The sequence below is a fragment of the Kogia breviceps genome, chromosome 17, assembly GCF_026419965.1.
Source record: "Kogia breviceps isolate mKogBre1 chromosome 17, mKogBre1 haplotype 1, whole genome shotgun sequence".
Lineage (NCBI taxonomy): Eukaryota > Metazoa > Chordata > Mammalia > Artiodactyla > Physeteridae > Kogia > Kogia breviceps.
In genome coordinates this window covers 63,431,102-63,451,324 of record NC_081326.1, presented here as the reverse complement: position 1 = coordinate 63,451,324, position 20,223 = coordinate 63,431,102, and the positions used below count along the sequence as shown (strand labels likewise).

The 20,223-nt window shown below is 50.0% G+C and overlaps 1 protein-coding gene across 10 annotated transcripts in view; it reads left to right on the top strand.

Moving 5' to 3' along the window:
- MTSS1 (MTSS I-BAR domain containing 1) overlaps nt 1-20,223 on the top strand; it is a 157,407-nt gene that overhangs the window by 103,967 nt on the left and 33,217 nt on the right. For all 10 annotated transcript variants that reach the window (XM_059043419.2, XM_067017470.1, XM_059043416.2 and 7 more), the window contains exons 4-5: nt 16,605-16,689; nt 19,105-19,196. In XM_059043419.2, coding sequence (XP_058899402.1) covers nt 16,605-16,689; nt 19,105-19,196 — 177 coding nt within the window. The remainder of the gene's footprint in view (nt 1-16,604; nt 16,690-19,104; nt 19,197-20,223) is intronic.

Sequence of the window (20,223 nt, the reverse complement as noted above, 5' to 3'; positions counted from 1 at the left end):
TGGGGCACTCAGCTGGACGGTGGGTATCCCGGGCTTGTTAATCCACCAGATGGGTCTCAGTCTTTTGACCTTAAAAAATAAGAAAATTGGGTTTCTTTAGTCTCTCTCTTTTTTTAAGCAGTTATTAATCTGCTTTTGAATGCTTGTTTGTGGGCTGAATACAATTCTCTGTTAACCTAGTGGTTTAGTATTGTCAGGTGCCTTAACCTGTCCCTATTCTATTTTTTTTTTTTTTTGTGGTACGCGGGCCTCTCACTGTTGTGGCCTCTCCCGTTGTGGAGCACAGGCTCTGGACACGCAGGCGCAGCGGCCATGGCTCACGGGCCCAGCCGCTCCGCGGCATGTGGCATCTTCCCAGACCGGGGCACGAACCCGTATCCCCTGCATCAGCAGGCGGACTCTCAACCACTGCGCCACCAGGGAAGCCCCTGTCCCTACTCTTGGGTTCACCCGTGTCTGTATCTGTCTCTCACAGACACCCAGACACACAAATGCACACAGACACACTCTTTATACTTGGCCTCATTCAAATGTTGTAGCTTTTCTTCTTGCTTGGAACCAGAAGGTCCCCGATGCTGAGACTTCTACCTGAATGGTCAGTTTCAGCTTTGTAATAACTGGTAATTGTCTCCTAGAATAAACCAGCCTCTCCAGGGCTGGGAGCTGGTCTTTTCAGCCATCTGGCCACAGAGCCATTCTTCCCTAATGGCTGTCCACCTGTGCCGTTTCCTGTGGCCCTGCGTGGTCCTCTGGAAACTGGGCTGACAGGCCCACAGAGGGGGAGGGCCAGCTCTTTCTCTGGACCGGGAACAAGCCTACTCCTGCCACTCCCCCCTTCTGGTTGGGAGCCGCTCTCTGCCTTTGTCTCCCCCAGTTGTCACCACTGGTTTGGAGTGGTGTAATGCCATCTCTCTGGGATGCTCACAGAATCGACACGGATTCTCACTGGAGTTAATTCCTGCCTCAAACTTTAAAGTTTGCCGACGGAGTACTATCAAGATGGTCTGCTGGGTTCTTCACCGAAGGAGTGCTGGGTTCCTGGTTGGAAACGTTGGTGTCAAACCCTGGGGGGCTGCATGGCAGCCTTTTAGGGGAGACCCCCTGCTCACTGGTGCTGTCTTCATATCAAATCTGTTCCTGTGAAAATAAGCCCACTTGGGTGTCTGGTATCAAGGAGAGTACTGCAGGTCATGCAAATCTTTTTCATTTTTTCAAAGTCTTCTTTTGGGGTGGTAGAAATTCTTTATAAGGCGCCAAGCACAATGGAGTATAAATATAGATTCTTTCCTTTACACTTTTCTGACTCTTTTGCATATGAAATGAGCCATTAAGCTTGCTTCATGGTGGTGGTCCCAGGTACCCCTGCACTGGCCCAGAGTGTCTGTTGGAAGATGTAGATGGTGTCCAGAGCCGTCTGGGAAGTGGTGAGCTGCAGGGCACAGTGAATTGAAGGAAGCTGCAGACAGAATAGAAGCAGGCACCTAGGAGAGCTTCCCGGGCGCCTGCGGTCTTGGTACCTCACCATGATGGGGTGGTGTCAGGAGATACTCGGAGGTCGCCTCTTCAGGTTGTCTTGATCTGGAAGGCTCCTCTGCAGGCCGTGCCACTTCTCATAGCAGCACCTGTGGGCGAGGTGTGGGTTTTCCCCTTCAGTAAGGCTTGCACCCACTTTTATGAATTACTTACCCTGCAATCCCTCCAGCTCACCCCGTCCTCTTCTCCCAATCCTGGTCTACATAAATGTGTCCCCCTGGGAGTTACCTAAGGATCCACTTGCATTCATCTCAAAAAGTGACCGGGGCCCTGGGAGAAGCCGTCCTCAGCGATGCTCTGCAGGGTGACTAAAGAGGCACATCGTGGTGGGTTTGTGTGTATGGGCACGCACACGTGTGTGCTGTGTATACGGCAGGTGGAGAGAAGCCACGTGGTTATGTTTTTGCCATATGTGGCCTCCTAAGTGGTTTACTGAGTACCACCGGGGTCCTTGGTACTCTTTCTGTTTAGGTGACAATTATGAATTTCCAGGTAGTACTCGATGGCTGGAATTAGAAACCAGCTCCGTGCTTAAGACCTGGGAGGAGCTACCTTCCATGGCTGTTCTTGTTTTGTTCAGACTCATTGAACAGTGGCGGCCATTGCCAAAGAGGCCAGGATGCTTTACCCAAACCTTCTGCTTGGGGAGGGAAAGTTTCTTCAAATAACTCCCTCTCTTCCTAAACCTGTGCTCACTCCTCTCTAAGGACTGTGGGGGTAGAGGGGAGAGCTCCCTGCCCTCTTCCTATGAGGGTGGGGCAGAGTAAGGTCTCTGGCCCTAGAGATGTTTCAGCTGAGTCTAGGCAAGTCAGGCAAGGGTGAGAAAAGAGAAATTGCAGTGACTTTTGCTAAAACTAGGTTACTCCTAAGGTCTTATTCAGCTTGTAAATTCTGTAACTCCGAGATGCTGAAGGTCCTTTAGAAAGTGGCTTTAGAAAATCTCAGGGCTGACTGTTGAGAATACCATCTGGTAGGTCCCTCGTCCTCCTTTATACTCAGCCAAGTCATTGTTGTCATGGCAACAGAGCTGCTCCTGCAAAGGCTTTTCTAACAGCATATAAGGGGATCTGAAGCTTCCTGAGATCCTTAGTAATTATCTTCTGCAAAAAATATGCTCGGAATATTGTGAACATTTTAACGGACCCTCTTCCAGCCTAATGGGGATTTTTGAGGTCCATTATCAGCCCCGTATCTTAAAACAAAAAGACTCGATTCTTTGTTTTGCCTTCCTTATTTTTCTTTTGTGTGCGTTCTTACCTGGAAGAAGACTCACCCTCTTATTATTCCTCAACGGCTTTGCATGTAGTAGGTGCTCAGATATTTCATTTGAAAGGCTGGCAGGATAGTCAAACATGGGTCTAAATATTCTTTATCAAATTAGCATTTAGATATGCTCTTTCCCTAGACGAGATTGAGCCTTAAACCAGGCAGGACTCCCAGAATTCACAGCTTTTCCATCCAGAGCTCCTGTTCCCTTTTGTCTTCACATCGTGGCGGAGTGGATCCAGGGGTGAGTCTAATACTCATAACGAACCTCTTAGCACCCTCTCCTGGGAGCTCAGATTTAGCTCAGCTCTTCAGAATAGGATATTATCCAATTATTAAACTTTTGCTTTTTGCTTTTTTGGTTTCCTTCATCTGCAAAATATCTCTTGAGTCAAAGATGGTCATGTATCTTGCCAGACACTGGCAATTCAGGGGTGGTTCAGAAACTGTCTCTGGAGGTCACCTATCAATGGGGGACACGGGCCCAAGAAGTAGTAAACCCAGAACAGCGCTACAAATGTGACAACGTGTGTATATGCATGGGAACGGGGAGGTGAGCTAGCGATCATCCGGTCCCCTTATTCGCTCCTTCCCTCCATTATCCCATCCCTAAGTGCCAGTGCTGGAGGCCTCTGAGCTGCTGGTCCTGTGCAAGGCAGAGGAGAAACATTACTCCCCTCCCACCTTTTTTTTTTTTTTTTTTTTTTTTGCGGTACGCGGCCCTCTCACCACCGCGGCCTCTCCCTTTGCGGAGCACAGGCTCCGGACGCGCAGGCTCCGGACGCGCAGGCTCAGTGGCCACGGCTCACGGGCCCAGGCGCTCCGCGGCACGTGGGATCTTCCCGGACCGGGGCGCGAACCCGCGTCCCCTGCGTCGGCAGGCGGACTCTCAACCACTGCGCCACCAGGAAAGCCCCCTCCCACCTTTTTATACTGAGTCCTCTGCAAGCTTCTTACTGTCCCAGGCATGGGGAGGGATGGAGACCAGTGGGAACCCAGGACCACTTGGTGACCCGCTCTCAGCTTCCATTGAGCCACTTTGCCCTCAAACGTTGTCTGATGCTCCCAAGCCTCCTCTTTTCTCTGGACCCAGAGCTGCCATTTCTCTGTTGGCAGGAAGACATCTGGCAGGGGTGGGGAAGCTTCACCAGCAGGAGCCTGTCCCAGCAAAAACCCCCGTGTCCTATGGGCGTGCGACACGGTGAACAGTCACGTTCCACGTGCCTCTCCTCCCAGTCCAGGACTCCTGGTCCACCTGCATTTCGCCTGGCACGGTCTGCGTGGTGGTGGAGTTCTCAGGGAACTGGGGAAAGGAATAGTTTTTGGACCCAACGTTACTACTGCTTGACCTTGAGACTCAGTTGGGGAACTAGGAACTAAAACCAGTTTGTACCCTGTATGGAGGATGGGAGGTCAGGGCTGGCCTGGCTTGTAGGGTCCTAAGGGCGCGTTGGTTGTGTCACGGTGCTGCTTTCTTGCCACCTGGAGCCTTAGCCCTGCTTTCTCGGTTTTGGCAGTAAGAGAGCCTCCTGTTGGCTGTACCAGGGTTAGAGTTTCAATTACTCTTAGGTCAGAAACCATCCAAACGTTCATTCAGAAACCGTTGGGGGAAGGTATGACTCGAAATAGAAATTGGAAGAAGACACGAAGATGGTAATTAAGTCTCTTTGAATGATCTTAAGTGAACTTGGCTAGGAAGGTAGCTACAAAGGGGAACTCTGACTGCATTTCCAGTGCCATGGGTGTAGTCTCGGCCTAAGTGCAACCACTTTTCCCTTAGAATCTTAAATCTTATCCTCTCCTGAAGGGTTCCTTATTACAGGGATGGGTGGGGTGTGGAGTAGAGATGGAGAAAAGAGTGGGGAGGAGGGAGATGTAGTAAGAGAATTGGGAAGAGCCAGCGTTACGGGCCTAGAACTTGAAGCTTGGCATGTCTGCCAGGTCCCACTTAGTCAGGTTTGTTGAGCATCTACTATGTCCAAAGAGATGCGCTTCGTGTGCTGTTTTATGAGAAACACAGTGTTTGTAGAAAACCAAGGGATGGCCGTGTCTGGGAAACGATACTTCGGCGGCCCTTCCTGGGATGGGTCAGTAGCTGAAAGGGTGATTTGGGGAAAGAGTCTTCTGGCAAGTAGGGAAGGGTCCTCTGCACGAATACATAGCCACCCCAGTGCCCCAGGAAGCTTGCAGGAGGTGAGGCCTGCCGAGACAGCCCATGCCCACCCGATCCCAGGACCTTGCACGCAGACCAGCCTGCTCACACACAGTTGAAGTGGCGGCCGTGTGGTTTAAGTCTGGCTGATAACACAGACGTCTGGGTGGCAGGGTCTTTATTTTCCTTCAATCACAGGATGGGGCTGGAGAGCAAAAACCCAACTTCCCCTCCGCCAGATATGTTGGTACACGTTAGCAACAGTGAGATGTCTTCACAGATGGTTAAAAGTTCTAACTATGGACTCAGCCCTGGATGCAAATCCTGAATTCTTCTGTGCAACCGGGGGCAAATTACTTAACTTCTCTGAGCCCCCTTGTCCTCATCTGTAAAATGAGGATAATAATCCTTACCTTACAATGATACCTGTAGAAGGAGTATCATGAGATTTAAAAAATTGAATACAGTGTGCTTGCAAGTGCCTGGTGGATGGCCAACGCTCAGTAAATGGTAGCTACTCTTAACAATTTGGAAAGCAGCAAGATTGCTTCCTGAGAGATGGTGAAGTCAGCACATTCTGGCGTAGTTCAGGGAGGTACAGAAGCCCCTTAAAACAGTAGAGTAGCTCTTAGGCCAGCAACACACAAGGGTAACCTGACTCTAGATACTGGAGGTTTTAGGATAAATGGTCCTAAGGATAATCTCTGTCACAAGGGGTCTGGTCACCAACAGAAGCAGAGCCAGAGGAGCGGCTAAAGCTAAAGAGCTAAAGAGGCATCAAGGGTTCGCTTTCTGGAGTCTCAGCCCTTTGGGGGAGATGGGTGCCTCAGGCTCTTAACTCTGACCCCCTAAAACACGAACTGCCCTCCTCTGCTTCCATATTCCTCAAGCCACCTTGAGATTTATCCCTGAAAGCCGCCTGGGAGGTAATGCTCAGATCAGTGGCTGTGAGCATCTTATCTGCCTGACAGTTCAATTTCATGAGCTCAGAAAACGACGTGTGGTTTTACACATCAACCCACATCTGCTTGGCTGGCACGCGTTGGCGTTCTCGAGTTGCTCAGGCCTGGCTCCAGCGAGAGCATCTTTCTGCACCCGTGCAGCAGAGGCAGACCCTGGCAGCGGGAGTTCATGGCGGCAGATGTCGGGGAGCCGGCGGCATTTCCCAGGTGACACTCCCGCAGTACTTTTCAACCAGGCGCCATTCCATCAGAAACGAAGGTGGAGAGTCCCTGTCGGAATGCCTTTGCTCCTACTAGGGTTTTTCCTAGAAGTGGGAGCATGTCCGTGTTTTTGTGTTTCCATATTACCATTCTCACTTTGCTTTTGAAATAGCAACATAAGAAGAGGAATATTGGTCTTTGTGGCTGCCAGTACCGTGCCTGCCAGAAGCTCGTTCTCGCTGGTCTGAAGCCACCAGATGGTGGTGGGACTGTGTGTAGTTTTTTTTTTTTTTTTTTCTTTCTTGTTTCCTCTGCTTTTTGAAAAGTCGTGAAGTGGGAGAAGCTGGGAAGTGTGAGATTGGCTGAAAGGTTGTCAGCTGATAACAGTTTGCAGTATCTCCCACCCCGCGTGTGGGCACAAAGGCGTCTTCCGCAAACCTCTGGCTCATCCTCCCCAGCATTTGCCGCATGCGCAGTATTAGGTGTCCCGTGAACGCTAGCTGGATTGTCCCACATATCTCAGCCGCATACAGTAGCCCAGGAATACAGTTTCTGAACAGGAAGCTCGGCATGTTTTTCTCTTCCTTGAGGATGGAAGCATGTTAGGACTGCCATTGTAGCAAAAGGGAAGTCAGGCTTCCTTTGTCCAGGAGCTTTCCGGGTTTATTTTTGAAAATCTTTTACGTTTTTCCACTTTTGTCCTAAGTAACCCTCTGAAGACAAAGGGACAGATCCTTCCACTGCTTAAAATATTATTCATGTTTCTCATTCGTTCGTTGCCTTGAGATCAAATTGTGTATTTGTTGCAAGAATATTTCGGTGATTTAAATAGCACATGCAGAAATGTTTGGATAGTTTTGAAATCATTTTAGGGACTAGCATAAGGTATTTGGACATTCTTCAGTGATTTATGGACGACCAGTGTCTCTACTGAATGGCAGATATAAATGATAGGTGGTCCGTATGATAACTCGTTAATACCAGGAACTAGTTGTTTATCCCTTTCCCTTCCCTCCCTGTAGTTAAACAGATACAGGGCATTAAAATGGTGCCACCTCTCCGCTGTCCCTCTGTCTGCGGCCAAGAATAAACATAAAATGATGAGGAAGCCAGAAGAAACAGTTTGTATTTTTGATATTCTTCATACCCTGAGTGCCTCCTTAGACCTTTAATGAAAATGACAGTGCCCCCGACAGGAACCGGCCTTCTCACGGGGACACAGTGCAGGACACGGATGCATTTCCCTGAGCAAGAGAAACGGCCGTGAGGGAGGGACTCCTGAGGGCCATCCGGAGCGTCTCTGCTCATTAAAGGCAAGCGTTGGGTGCCCAGCAGTAAGGAACCACTGGTCTGTTGCTTCGTGAGTTTTCCGAGGCACCTCCCAGCCCTAAGGTCACCCTGAAATCTGTGGCTTCCGAGTCTAGGTGAGCTGCATCCCAGGAGGGCAGGGGTTGTCTCCTCCACTGAGAGTCCAAGAGTCAGACCACAGTAGCGTCGAACACAGTCGTGTTTGTGGAATATGGCAACGCCCCTTGTCTCTCCTCCAGCGTCCCAGCTGCCATGAGATCATTTTTCTTACAGCGGTAAAGGGGGCTCATCTAATCCAGCCTGGGGGTCACCTGGGAGATGCGCTGCCTAGAACCTCAAGCAGGTGTGCCAGCCTCCACCTGAGGTCCTGCTGGTCCCCTGCCTGGAGTGCCCGAGGGCTCCCTGCTGACCCTGTTGTTGGTCTCACTGTAGGGGTCCATCTAATGGCCTTTTGGACTCAGTCCCTTGGACTGAACATTTGGGGAAAGTGTGGTCTTTGTTAGCTGGGCGTCATGGTTTAGCCTCTTCGGGCATCAGCATTGAGTTCCCTTCTTTATTCTCAGAATTCAGGCTCACATCCAGGTGCCACTTTGAGACTCTCTCAACTCTACCTTTCGCAGTCCGTGTACCAGCACTTAAGCCTGTGAAATGAAAGCATCCCTGAGCACACTGGCTTCACCGTCGGGCGTGACGCTGGCGTGGCGGTTGCGGAACCGTGGGGGCCCCCGTCGCCCCCCGGGCTGGCAGATGGTGTGCCCGCCGGGCCGGCCAGAGTGGCGGCTGCTACACGCAGACATGGCTCCTGTGATGCGCTGCCCAGGCAGCCCTCTTGCCTGCCGTCAAGGTGAAAAGACACCTGACGTTTCAGGGTTCTGGGCTCTGGGGGCAGGGGCTTGAGAGGAAGGAGAGTGAGACGTTCTTTCCTTGTTTGCTGAACCCACAACCTGACGCAGGTGATTGCGGAAGTGGTCCTGGATTCCATGGGAACTTTCCTTTCCATTCTTTGTTAGTAGGAGGCTGATGACGCAGCGGTCTTGAGCTTTGTGACATGAAAATAAACAACAAAGAGAGATCTCGGGCTGGGGGCACCTTTAAGCTGGTTAGCCAGGAAGGTGTGGGCCACCGAGAGATGGACTTCACTGCAGTTGCTTGACCGTGAACCTCTCGGCGCTACAGCTTTGAGTTCCATCAAATGACCGCTTGGTTGGTGCATAACTGCTGATAAGGAGGAGGTCCTCCCCCGGCGGGCCCTCTGGACTACTCCTTGGCCTTTCGTCTTCGAAGACGTTTGGGAAGAAGGAACTGTCAAGGAGGTGGAAGATCCCCCCCTCTACCTATCTTGAGTTCTTGTGGCTGCACTAATAATAAAATTGACACAAGACAGATTAGCAGGAGAAAGACACACATTTTAATTCGTGTGCATGGAGGTCTCATAGAAATGGGAGCAACAAAAGGGCCAAAGCAGGCAACGTTGAGACTTTTAAGACAGAAAACCCAATAAATTTGTAAGAAATTGACAGGACAAAACAATGTAGGTTTTGTGTGCCCAATTAGGGAAGAATCTAAACAGAGTTTGGTTTTGGCGTAGTAAATGAAAGAAGTAACAAGGTTTCTTGGCCTGCATTCCCCTCTCTGGCCAAAAGGGTGGACTTCTCCTTTCGGATGCAGGGAGGGCACCTTTCACATGAGAGGTGTCTTTCCTGCTTTCAGGGAGACAGAAAGGAGGGTCAGAGTGTCCCTCTTGCATTGGCCATTTCTTAAGTAACTTTAATTCAAAATAATCAGTATGCCAGTATGGCACATTTGGGCCCACCCTGAGCCCCAGTGGAACAATTCTGGCTTTGTTCCTTTGTACTCTTACCTTGCCTTCTGTGTACCCATCAGCTAGCTCCTCGGGGAAGGGCGCTGTTAGTTGCAGGAGAAGTGAGGGCTGTCACACGCTGGCTAACGCACCGTTGTGGATGGACGCTCCAACCAGGCCTGAGTTAATTACTCTGGCCTTCTCCTTTTTGTAGGACTTGGCTGATTATCGCTACATCAAAGCCCTACTTAATTGGCCCATCCATGTAACCAGGGCTCTTTATTTTCTCTATAAAAGATACCAACCCCTGCCTGCAACAAGCTCGAAGCTAAGTAGGCTTCTCTCTGTGTGCAAACACTTCTTCTACCCGAGCTGTCAGCTTAACCAAGGGTCAGTTGTGCGTGTTCCCAAACCTGTATATGCCGATTGTATGTCTTTACATTATTTGATTATAAGGTACATAAATCTTTGGGATAGGAGTGTGAAAATCAAGATTGGTTGTTTCTGCAGAATAAGTGGAATGTTTAGAAAGGTAAAAGCAAGTTGCTTTTCAAAAAAATATATATTGCCGTCAAATTAAATATGGATGAGGCAGTTGTAAAAGATTGGGGACAAAAATCGTAAAAAACAAACAACAAAAAAATCTAGGATACCTCGGATTGTTTCACAAGAAGCCCTAACTAGAAGTTACAGATGATGCATTTGGGATGTGGTATTTCTATGCAACGAAGATGACATGAAACACCAATTGGCATAACCATTTTGGGGGGAGTACAGTTATCAACATTTGAATCTAAGCAAGTTAGACCCTTCCCGAGGTCACGCAGTTGGTGAACGGGGGAGCTGGGCTTTGATTCCACATTGTCTGATTTCAGAGCCAAGCTCTTAACCCCTTGGCTCTACTGCTTCTCCTCCTGACCCTCAGGCGAATTCGGGAGACGCCAAGGAGTTTGTGCCAAGACTCCAAGTCAGCCACAGTGGGAAAGCGGCTGCTTTGGACGCTCTGCGGCTTGCAGGCTGCTTAGGGTCTGCCTGTCACCCAGGTGTGTGGCACGGAGGAGAGAGAGGGTGGGATACAGCTGCTAAGGTGCCCCCAGGACTCTTCTGGGGGTCAATGGACAGGCGAGGGGGCCCACTTACACCTCAGCAGGTAAGATTGGGTGTGGATAAACATATGTTTTGGAAAAAGATTTCTGATAAAAATATGTCATGGGGCAACCTACAGTTGTATTTGATGTTTGGTATGTTTGGTGGTTATGTGCCTGGGAACGTGGCCACCTCTCCTAGATCTTTTAAACTTCTAAGCAACTGGGTGCAGCAAGCAGTTTCACATATCCACAGGAAGAGAGGGCCTGTCAGGTTAGGTGTGCTTGATGCCTGTTTGGTGTCCAGAGTCACAGATTTTCAGAGACACTTCGGGGCTGACAGTGCATCGCTGGCTGGTGTCCCGGGAGAAGTCACAAGCCATTGAGTGGTTTGAGGTCAATGTCTTACTCCCCTGCCTCTTGTTGGCCTCACAGAGGAATTCTCCTAACCATACAGATAGTGGGACTTCTGTGCTTAGATTCTGCCTGCCATGGGCTTTGGGCTCTTTCGTCATCCTTTGGGTATTCTCGTATTCTGGACTTGAACACATTCTGCCTCTGGTTGAATTCCTGTGTCCCTAAGTCTGTGGGTGAGGGAGTTTGTGCCTATTGACTTCGTGGGGAATGTCAGTTTTGTATTCTGAAATCGGTGTGTCCCTAGTGGCAAGTGGAATCTTTTCTTCATTGTGGGGACAGGAGTTGCCTGTCTGAGGTTGTGAAGCTGGGGCTGGGCAGCCAGCTAATAGCTCCCATAGCAGCTGCCGTGACAGTGGAGCGTATCAGTTGAGGCTTCCCGAGGTCCGGCACCGGAATCAGCGACCCATCCTCGTGGGTGGACACATGTTCCCCTAGGCCAGTGCTTCTCAACGGGGGCGATCTTGCACCCAGGGGACGATTGACAGTGTCTGGAGACATTTCTGGTCGACTTGACTTGCGCGGGGGAGGGCTGACCAAAACATCCTCCGGTGCCCAGGACAGCTCCCTCAGCAAAGACGGATCTGGTCCAAAATGTCAGCAGGGCTGAGGTCAGGACCTGCCCGGGGTGGGCCTGTCCCTGTGACCCTCTCCCCTGCAGAGGTTTCAGAGAGCACTTTCCCGTCCAGGGGTGCCGTCTGATTCTTAATTAGCCTCCCAACAACATCAGCACTCAGAGGGGTGGCCAAGATGCACAGCACCTTATCGTAGCCGTGCGCTTCCACCTGGGCACTTCTTACACCTCGCTTCCTCCAGCCCTGACCCCTCCCTCCTGCAGCAGAAGCTGAGCCTGAAAGAACAGCTTTTCAAGTCTCGTTCACCACCTGCACACTGGAAACCCCAAGATGGCCTGCCCATTAGTCCTCCGCTGTGTGGGGAGATGGACGCCACCTGCAAGTGAGGCAGCATGGAGGGGTGGGCAATGCCACTTGATGGATGCCACCGGCCTGCCTCTGTCTGCAAAGCCACTGTGGCAGGTGGCAGTCTGGAGGGTGTAGCCGTGTCAGGCTTTGCCGGGGTGGGGGGGGAGGAACAGTGGACAGCCAGAAAGCAGGTTTGAGCCCTTGTCTGGGAAGATCCCACGTGCCGCAGAGCAACTAAGCCTGTGCACCACAACTACTGAGCCCACGCTCTAGAGCCCGCGTGCCACAACCACTGAGCCTGTATGCCACAACTACTGAAGCCCGTGCACAGCAACGAAGACCCAACACAGCCAAAAATAAATAAATAAATAATTTTATTTTTAAAAAAAGATCAGGGACATAGGGACATTTTTCCCCAAAGGCCTCCCCATCAACCTCTCCATCTTTGTCTCATCCCTGAACCAGCCACTGCCAAAGAGGATGGCATTGGATCACTGGCCCCGATTAATCCTCTGGAGAGGAATAGATGGATGGACTCTGGAGAGTGGACCATGGTGCCCCGTGCGCTCTCCCCAAATTAACAACTCCTGTTCATCTTCGGTAGGCAGAATAATGCCCCCCCCCCCCGATACCCACGTCCTCAACCCCAGAACCTGTGAGTACGTTACCGTACGTGACAAGAGGGGCTTTGCAGATATGATTCAGCTAAGGATCTTGAGATGGGGCAGATTATCTTGGAGTATTAAGGTGGGTCCAGTACAGCACAAGAGTTCTTATAAGAAGGAGGAAGGAGGATCAGAGTCAGAGAAGATGTGAGGACAGAAGGAGAGGTTAGAGAAGACTGAAGTTGTGACACCACTGACTTTGAACGTGGAGGAAGGTGCCCGGAGCCAAGGAATGCAGGCGGACGGTAGAAGCTGGAAGAGGCAAGGAAGCAGAGTCTCTGGGCACCAGAGGAACGAAGTCCTCCTGACACCTTGATTTTAGCCTAGAGAAATTGATTTTGGACTTCCAGTTTCCAGAACTGTAAGATAATAAATGTGTGCTGCTTTAAATTAAAATATTTATAAATTTAAATTTAATATATTTAAAATTTAAATAAATTTAAATTTGTGGTAATTTATTACAGCAACAATAGAAAATTAGATAAACAACAAGGTCCTGCTGTATAGCACAGGAAACTACATTCAATATCTTGTAATAACCTATAATGGAGAAGAATCTCAAAAAGAATATATAGATATGAATCACTTTGCCGTACCCCAGAAACTAACACAACATGGTACATCAGCTATACCGCAATTTAAGAAAAACCAATACACCATTGTTTCTCCGGGCTGACCTTGAATCAGTATATACCTTTTGTAAGATAATAAGGATCTTGTATTTATTTTGAGTCTTCTATTGTGTGCCACAGATGATACACAAATGTTTATGTGTTAAACGAAAGACAAACCCGGTCCCTTGCTCCGCCTCCAGGTATAGCCAAAAAATGCTCTCCAGGTGGTCCATGTTGGTTTCTTCAGTCTGTACCAGTGCCGGGTGCAGGGAAAACAGAAAACAAGTAAGATCTTGTCCTTACTCGCAAGCTGCTGAGTACATCGCAGTCATTTGATTCCATAAATATTCTCTCTGTCAGCTCAGAGCTCTTCCAGATGTCTGCTCTGGCATTGTAACTAAAGTCAGCTTCCTCTGAAGCTTTTTCAAACCTGCTGATTTTTTTTTTTTTTTTTTTTTTTTTTTTTTTTTAGTTCTTAGCAAGGGTCAGGAAGAGAAGACCCTGTGAAGCACATCCATAGATAGAGCTATTTTTAGAGGGCCCTGCATGGCTGAGATCAGCAGTAATTCTAATGGTTGGGTCCTGGGGTCCACGGAGGATGTCAGCTGCCTGTCTCCTGCCCTTGTGCCGCTTGGACAGAGACACTGCTATTTGGGAGTTTGCTCCGGTTCTTCATTTCCTTCTCTCACAGAAAGCCCCGTGCTGCAGAGCACAGTGGTGGGTGCACACAGCATGTTTAGAAACCGCTTGTTCTCATCCCACAGTTCAGCTGTTTCTGGGAAGCCTTGGGCTTTCCTGGGGATGCTAAAGGACCAGTGGCCATGTCTGAAAATATCTGGGAAGCTAAAAGAAACCGGGCACAGAGAAACGGGGTTAGGGAGCTGAGCTTTGAGGTGATCTTTTCCAACTGCAGAATTTCATTTTGAGGAAACGCAAACTCATGGGTAATTAACAAAGCAGCTCTCGGTCACTTAGTTCCGTGTAACAGCTTATTAGCAAAGATTGGAGCTTAGTTCCCGTGGTGCCAATTCAACAGTTCTAGGCTCCGGAACAGAAATTTGAGAGCTGGACGGTAAAGCCTCAACATCCATAAGAGCGTGTAGTTGAGTTAGCTTAGCGGAGTGTTTTGGGCTCTTGGCTCTGCCCTTTCCCATCTCCCTTTGTCTGTAGTAAGTGCCATGTGCTGAGTGGTTAAAGGCATGGACTCTGTAGATTTGGCCTGGGATAGAATCCCACTTACTAGCAGGGTGACGTTGGCCAAATTACGGAAGGCTTTTTTCCTGTCTGGGATGATAGTAACACCAGCACACCTAGGCTTGTTGGGAGGATTAAATGAGCTCACGTGTGCAAAGCACTCATCCCGGGGCCCAGCACATCCTCAGGTCTCTACAAACGACTCACTTCCTGGGACCTGAACCATCGCTCTCCAGCACTTTGGGTGACTGCGTGCTCGTCCGTTGTGTGGCTGTGTCCTAGGGTTTATTCAGCCTGCTCCCTAGAATGGGACGTTACTTCCAGTTTTTACTGCCGTAAGCAACATTTCAGTGACCTCATAGGTAAAGATTTGCTCTCATCCTTCATTGTTTTCCTCTGGTAAAATTTCTAGGAGTAGAATTGCTGGGTCAAAGAGGGGGCTTGTTTTTAAGGCATTTCTTGATAAATGCTGCCAAATTTCCCTCCAGAAAAGTGCTAGTTTACACTCTTACCAGCTGTGAATGAGTGTGCCAGTTTCCTTGCGTGGCCGGGTTATTAACTTTTAATTAAATGAAGGCCCAGGAAAAATAAGAGATATTTCCCTGCGGATTACATGTTCCTCGTCCTTGATTATAAGCAATAAAGTCTTAAGAACCTGAAATGAGCCCAGAAGGCAAGTGGCTCATGTGAAAACAGCGCCCTCTACTGGTCTTCCAGGGTGGAGAGGTGCAAGCTGCAGTGTAGATAGTGAGGCTCCGGTGGTCACTAACTCCTGGCCGGTGCCAGGAGCTCTAGGGCAACATTTTACACTTCTGGCCATTTAGTAAGTCAGCCTCAGATGACCTTTAATTCTTACTCAGTTTCTTTTACAGAGGTGCTTCTCAACTGGGGGAGAGTTTGCTCCCCAGGGAGCCCTTGGTACTGTCTGGAAACATTTTTGGATATCACAGACTGGGGGGCTGCTACTGGCTTTTGGTAGGTTGAGGCCAGGTATGCTGCAAACCGTCTTACGGTGCAAAGGACGGCCCCCTAACAAAGAATCATCCTGCCCCTATGTGTCAATAGGGTTCAGTTTGAGAAACCCTGTTTTAAAGGAATGGAAGAATTGCTCCAGAAGGCTTCTTTTCAGACTAAAATAAAATATAGAAATATTAAATATGTATCACCATTATTTATTTTTTGGTTCTGGAAACCTGATAGTTTTGCAGAATAAAATGGAAAACAGGTGAAAGTGAAGCAGCGCACTGGCATTTCTAGGAGAGAAGGCAGAGTGGAAAATACAGCCCATAATAATGTCACAAGTACTAATAGGGGAGAGAATTTTTTTCCTATTAACTTGATTTGGTTAAACCTGCCATAAATTCCCGTGCTTTCCCTTGAAAGCCTTGTCTAAAAAAAAAATTTTTTTTAATGGTTTTGGGGACACTTTTCCCTCTGATTTCATGAACCCCAGTGTTTTCATAACATTTATAATTGTGCTTTCCAGCTCTCAGTGCAGAGTTACCATCTGTAGATACAGTCTGCTTCCCCCTCCTCCACGCTCAAGTAAATGCTGATTTAAGCATTGTTTCTAAGGGGAGGAAGGAAGGGAACTTCAAAAATAATCTTAGAAAAAGGGTGTGCCTGAAGGGAAAAGTATGACAAGAATTTCAGGAACATTAAGCTGTATTTCAATTTCCTGGACATTTGCTGGGTTTGAGGACTTCTTTCTCTGGCGTTACCCAAACCCATCAAAAAAAATACCCTGCTCTTTCATCTTGCTTTAGCCCTGCTCTTCTCTACATTACTTGTATTCTAGAATATGTGGCTTTATGGACTGGCTTCATTGGTGGTTCTGAATAATGCTAAGAGGATTATTTTGCCAGAAGTGGAAAAAATAAAACAAAACTACAGCTTTCCCCTAAATATCAGATACTATTTTAATCATCTTCCTTGAGAAGTATTTTTCAGACCCATGTGTGGGTTCTAAAATCAACGTCTGGGTCACAATCAGCATCAAAAAAACAAAAAAGAAACAGAATAGAAAATATTAGAGGGTATCGTGTATGGTAAAGGTAGCTCTTGTTTTGATGATGATTTCAAGATATGTAGCCATATGTATATATGTTTACGTCTGTGTACACAAGTTTGGTGAGAAGTCTGAAAGACCGTGGCTTGGGTTTTATAACATGGTGAAATCTGGCTAGTTTTTTTTTTTTTTTTTTTTTTTTTGCGGTACGCGGGCCTCTCACTGCTGTGGCCTCTCCCGTTGCGGAGCACAGGCTCCGGACGCGCAGGCTCAGCGGCCATGGCTCACGGGCCCAGCCGCTCCGCGGCATGTGGGATCTTCCCGGATCGGGGCACGAACCCGCGTCCCCTGCATCGGCAGGCGGATTCTCAACCGCTGCGCCACCAGGGGAGCCCTGGCTAGTTTTTTAATTCTTGCAGGATCTCAGTGATTCCTACTTGTCTTCTGTCCCTCATGTTTGCTTCTGTTGCTTTTCCAGGTGGTACCAGGGAGATTGGCTCGGCCTTAACCAGGATGTGCATGAGGCATCGGAGCATAGAAGCCAAGCTGAGGCAGTTTTCCAGGTGAGGACCGTGTTTCTCCCAGATCTCAGAGGCCCTAGCTGATTTCAGGTTAGGGAAGCGGTGATACATAGCATAACTCACCTCAAGCAGCACTGGTTTCCCCGTAATGTTAAATCCCGTCTCTCATCACAGCCCGTCTCTGCTCACTCACTGAACAAGTATTTGGCTGGGCATCTGCCAGGCAGTGCTCTGGGCCCTGGGGCTCCAGTGAAGGACCAGACAGCCGGGGTCCCTGCCTCATGGAGCCTGGCGCCCCCCCCTACCCCGCTCTGGCATCTTCTCTGTGTGTCTGTCCTCACGCTTCATCAGTGTGAGGCGCCAAGCACCCTGATGAGACCTCTGGGTCCCCCACCCCTGCAGGAACCTCATAGGAAGAGGAGCTGCCGTGCTGGAGAGTGAGGCGTGCACTGCCGTCCTGTTACCCGGGACCTGTGTACGTCCTCCAGGCCCGCCGAGGAGGGCAGGGGTGGCTCATAGAACCTTCCACACTGCCAGCCTCTTGTCTGTTTCACAAGCGTCCAGGACGGGTAGAAATGGCAGTGGCCGGCACGGGGGGTCTACAGTCACCAGTGTTCCAGTGAAGAGTGGGACGTTCTCCCAAACAGAGCAGCATAATTCAGCATTTCTGCACAGCTCTGCTTTGTGAATTGCAAGTTGCGTGAGAGGCTGTCACGGTGGAGTCCCTCTAACCCTCTTGCAGGACCACCTCAGGAGGCTACAGAATGCAGTGGGAAGCACCTAGTCTTGGAGTCAGCCGGGCCTAGGTTTGAACCCCGGGCTGGCCGCTGACATGCTGTAATCTTGGGCTGGGCTCTCAGCCCGTCAGATGGGCGTAGGAATCTCTGAAGGGTTCTTGTGCAGATGCACGCAGCGTCCACACGGTGGAAAGCACCTGCTGGAGCGTGTGATAAAATCTGGCTTCCTCCTTCCCTCCTCGCCCCTGGGGGGTGCTCCCCGTGATGGCACACCCCGCGCCTCCTCCCACACACGTCATCTTGTTTATTCTGGGGCCAGTCCCGTGACACCTCATTCCATTTTAGTGGTGAAGAGATGCCGATTCAACAGCCACTGCCTATTGAGCACCTACGATGTGCCGGCATTGTCTTAGGTGTACGGGGCATAGCCCTGAGTTAGGAAACACATCCTGCACTCATGAAGCTTACGCCCCAGACACTATATAAACCTGATAGAACGTCAGGCGGTGATGCAGGACACAGGAGTAGGAACACACGGGATGAGGTGGGTGGCGGCTCTTGAACACAGGCTGGTTAGGGAGCGTCTCTGTTCAGAAGGAAGATTTGGACGGAGAGCTGGAGGAAGTGAGGCCAGAGGATGCGCGGGCGATGGGGCTGGTGCCACTAGACCCTGGTAAGAGAAGAGGGGGTGGTGGTGGTACCAGAAGCTTGGAGATTTTCAGGAGGCCCAGGATCAAAAAGCAGTCTGAGGGCTTCCCTGGTGGCGCAGTGGTTGAGAATCCGCCTGCCGATGCCGGAGACACGGGTTCATGCCCCGGTCCGGGAAGATCCCACATGCCGCGGAGCAGCTAGGCCCGTGAGCCATGGCCGCTGGGCCTGCGCGTCCAGAGCCTGTGCTCCGCAACGGGAGAGGCCACAACAGTGAGAGGCCTGCATACCGCAAAAAAAAGAAAAAAAAAAGAAAAAAAAAAAAAAAGCAGTCTGAGAATATCCTTGTTGCAGTTCTCACCAATGCCATTCAGACAGTTTTCGGGCATTCTCTTAAGTTCTCAACAGCATCTCTGTAATGTAGGATCGGGTCGATTCTACTTCCTCTGCACAAAAAACCCCGGCTCCCTTGACTCATGATTCCTCTCTGTTGGGAGCCACCTTTCCGCTCACTTAACTGCAGTCTGTTTGGGAGAGTTGCACAAAATAAGAAGCGATGCACCTGGAGACCCCTCACCCCTCTGACCCTCCCTCGGCTGTCCACAGTCTGCATTCACGACTTATCCTGAACGCACGTCAGAATCATGTGGGCCTTTTTTTAAAAAAGGCAATGCTGGCCCCCCCACCCTCCAAGTTTCTATCGGGTGTGGGGTGAGGCCCAGGAGTCCTCACCTTTTAAAAGTTCTCCAGCTGGTTCCCTTGTGCAGCCGGAGGTGTGACCCCACTGATCTGCAGCGTTGCTTGTTAATAGAGTGTGCGAGTGGAAAAGGGGGCCATGAGAAGAGGTCACGGCCACGAGTCACGTGTGCAGCTTCTTAGCAGTCATTGAAAAGCCTCCTGGGGCACAGTTGCTGTGACATTGGGGGGTTTGGATGTGAACTTGGGCTTTTAGTGGGCTGCCCTGTCTTGCTTCGGGTAATTGTGATTCAGGTGCGTTTTGACAACAGAGTGTAAACCTTGACAAGGGAATGTGTCTGTTGAATGTCTCCTTTTCTTTCTCCTTTGGTACAAGTGCTTTAATCGATTGTCTGATAAACCCACTTCAAGAGCAGATGGAAGAATGGAAGAAAGTGGCCAACCAGCTGGATAAGGACCACGCAAAAGGTACTGGGCAAGGCCGCGGCTGGTGCGTATTCGTCTCGGGTGGCATGTTGCCGGCTGCTGCCCGTGCCTCTGCGGGGTCCAGTGATGCCACCCTGAGGACCTGCTCTTTCCCCGCTGCTCCTGTGCGCATCTCCGTGTTGGAGGAGGATGAGGGGTCAGAAGTGGTCCCATTGCAGGACTCAGTGCTGGGTTTTGGGGCATGCAGCATCACTCAGTGGGTAGCCTGATTGCGCTCTGTGACATTAATTGTGATCAGCTGAATTAAAAGTGATCTGTAACAGCAGGCTTAAATGCCAGAGACGTACTTAGGGCATTTCAGCACATTGTGAAAAACCACACTTTTAATGATGTAAGCGAACCTTCAGCCAGTGGGTCTCAGTACCTCATGTGCTAGGTCTGGGGACAGAATGGTCCAGGCAGACGCCACCCCTGTCAGTCTTCCTGGAGCCGAAGGGTGGGGTGCTGGTGGTATGGAAGGGGGCAGGAGACCTTGCTCCACGGATCATACAACCGGCGGTAAGCGTGGTGGAGGGAAAGCGTGTGGGCAGATCTGAGGGGAGGAAACCGGAGAGGGTTGACTGATAGGTGCTACCAAGAGCGTATAAGAGAGAGCCCTGCTCTGACAGGCTCAGGGCTGGTGGAAGGGAAAGGTCGGGGATGGCTTTGTGGGAACTGGTCCAGTTGGCGATTAGTTGATGAGGGTAGCAAAGGAGAGAAGCATCAGAGGTGACCGTCATTTCAGATGTTCACGCCTGGGTGACGGACATGCCAACAACAGAAATGGAGGAGTCCAGAGTGGGTGTAGGCTGGTGGGGGAAGAGGAAGTGGCCGGTGGGGATGTGAGTCACGTGGGCTGCCCCTCCTCCGTGTCCACAGTGTCTGGCCTTGGCACTAATGTGAAAGTAAGGCAGCTGGGCCTTTCCCAGTTCTTTTCCATGGGGTCTAGTTTCTCCTGCTGTAGCCTGAGGGGCTCTTTTCTGAATTGTAACATCTGGCTGGCATCTTGCCACATGGGTTCTCTTTGGAA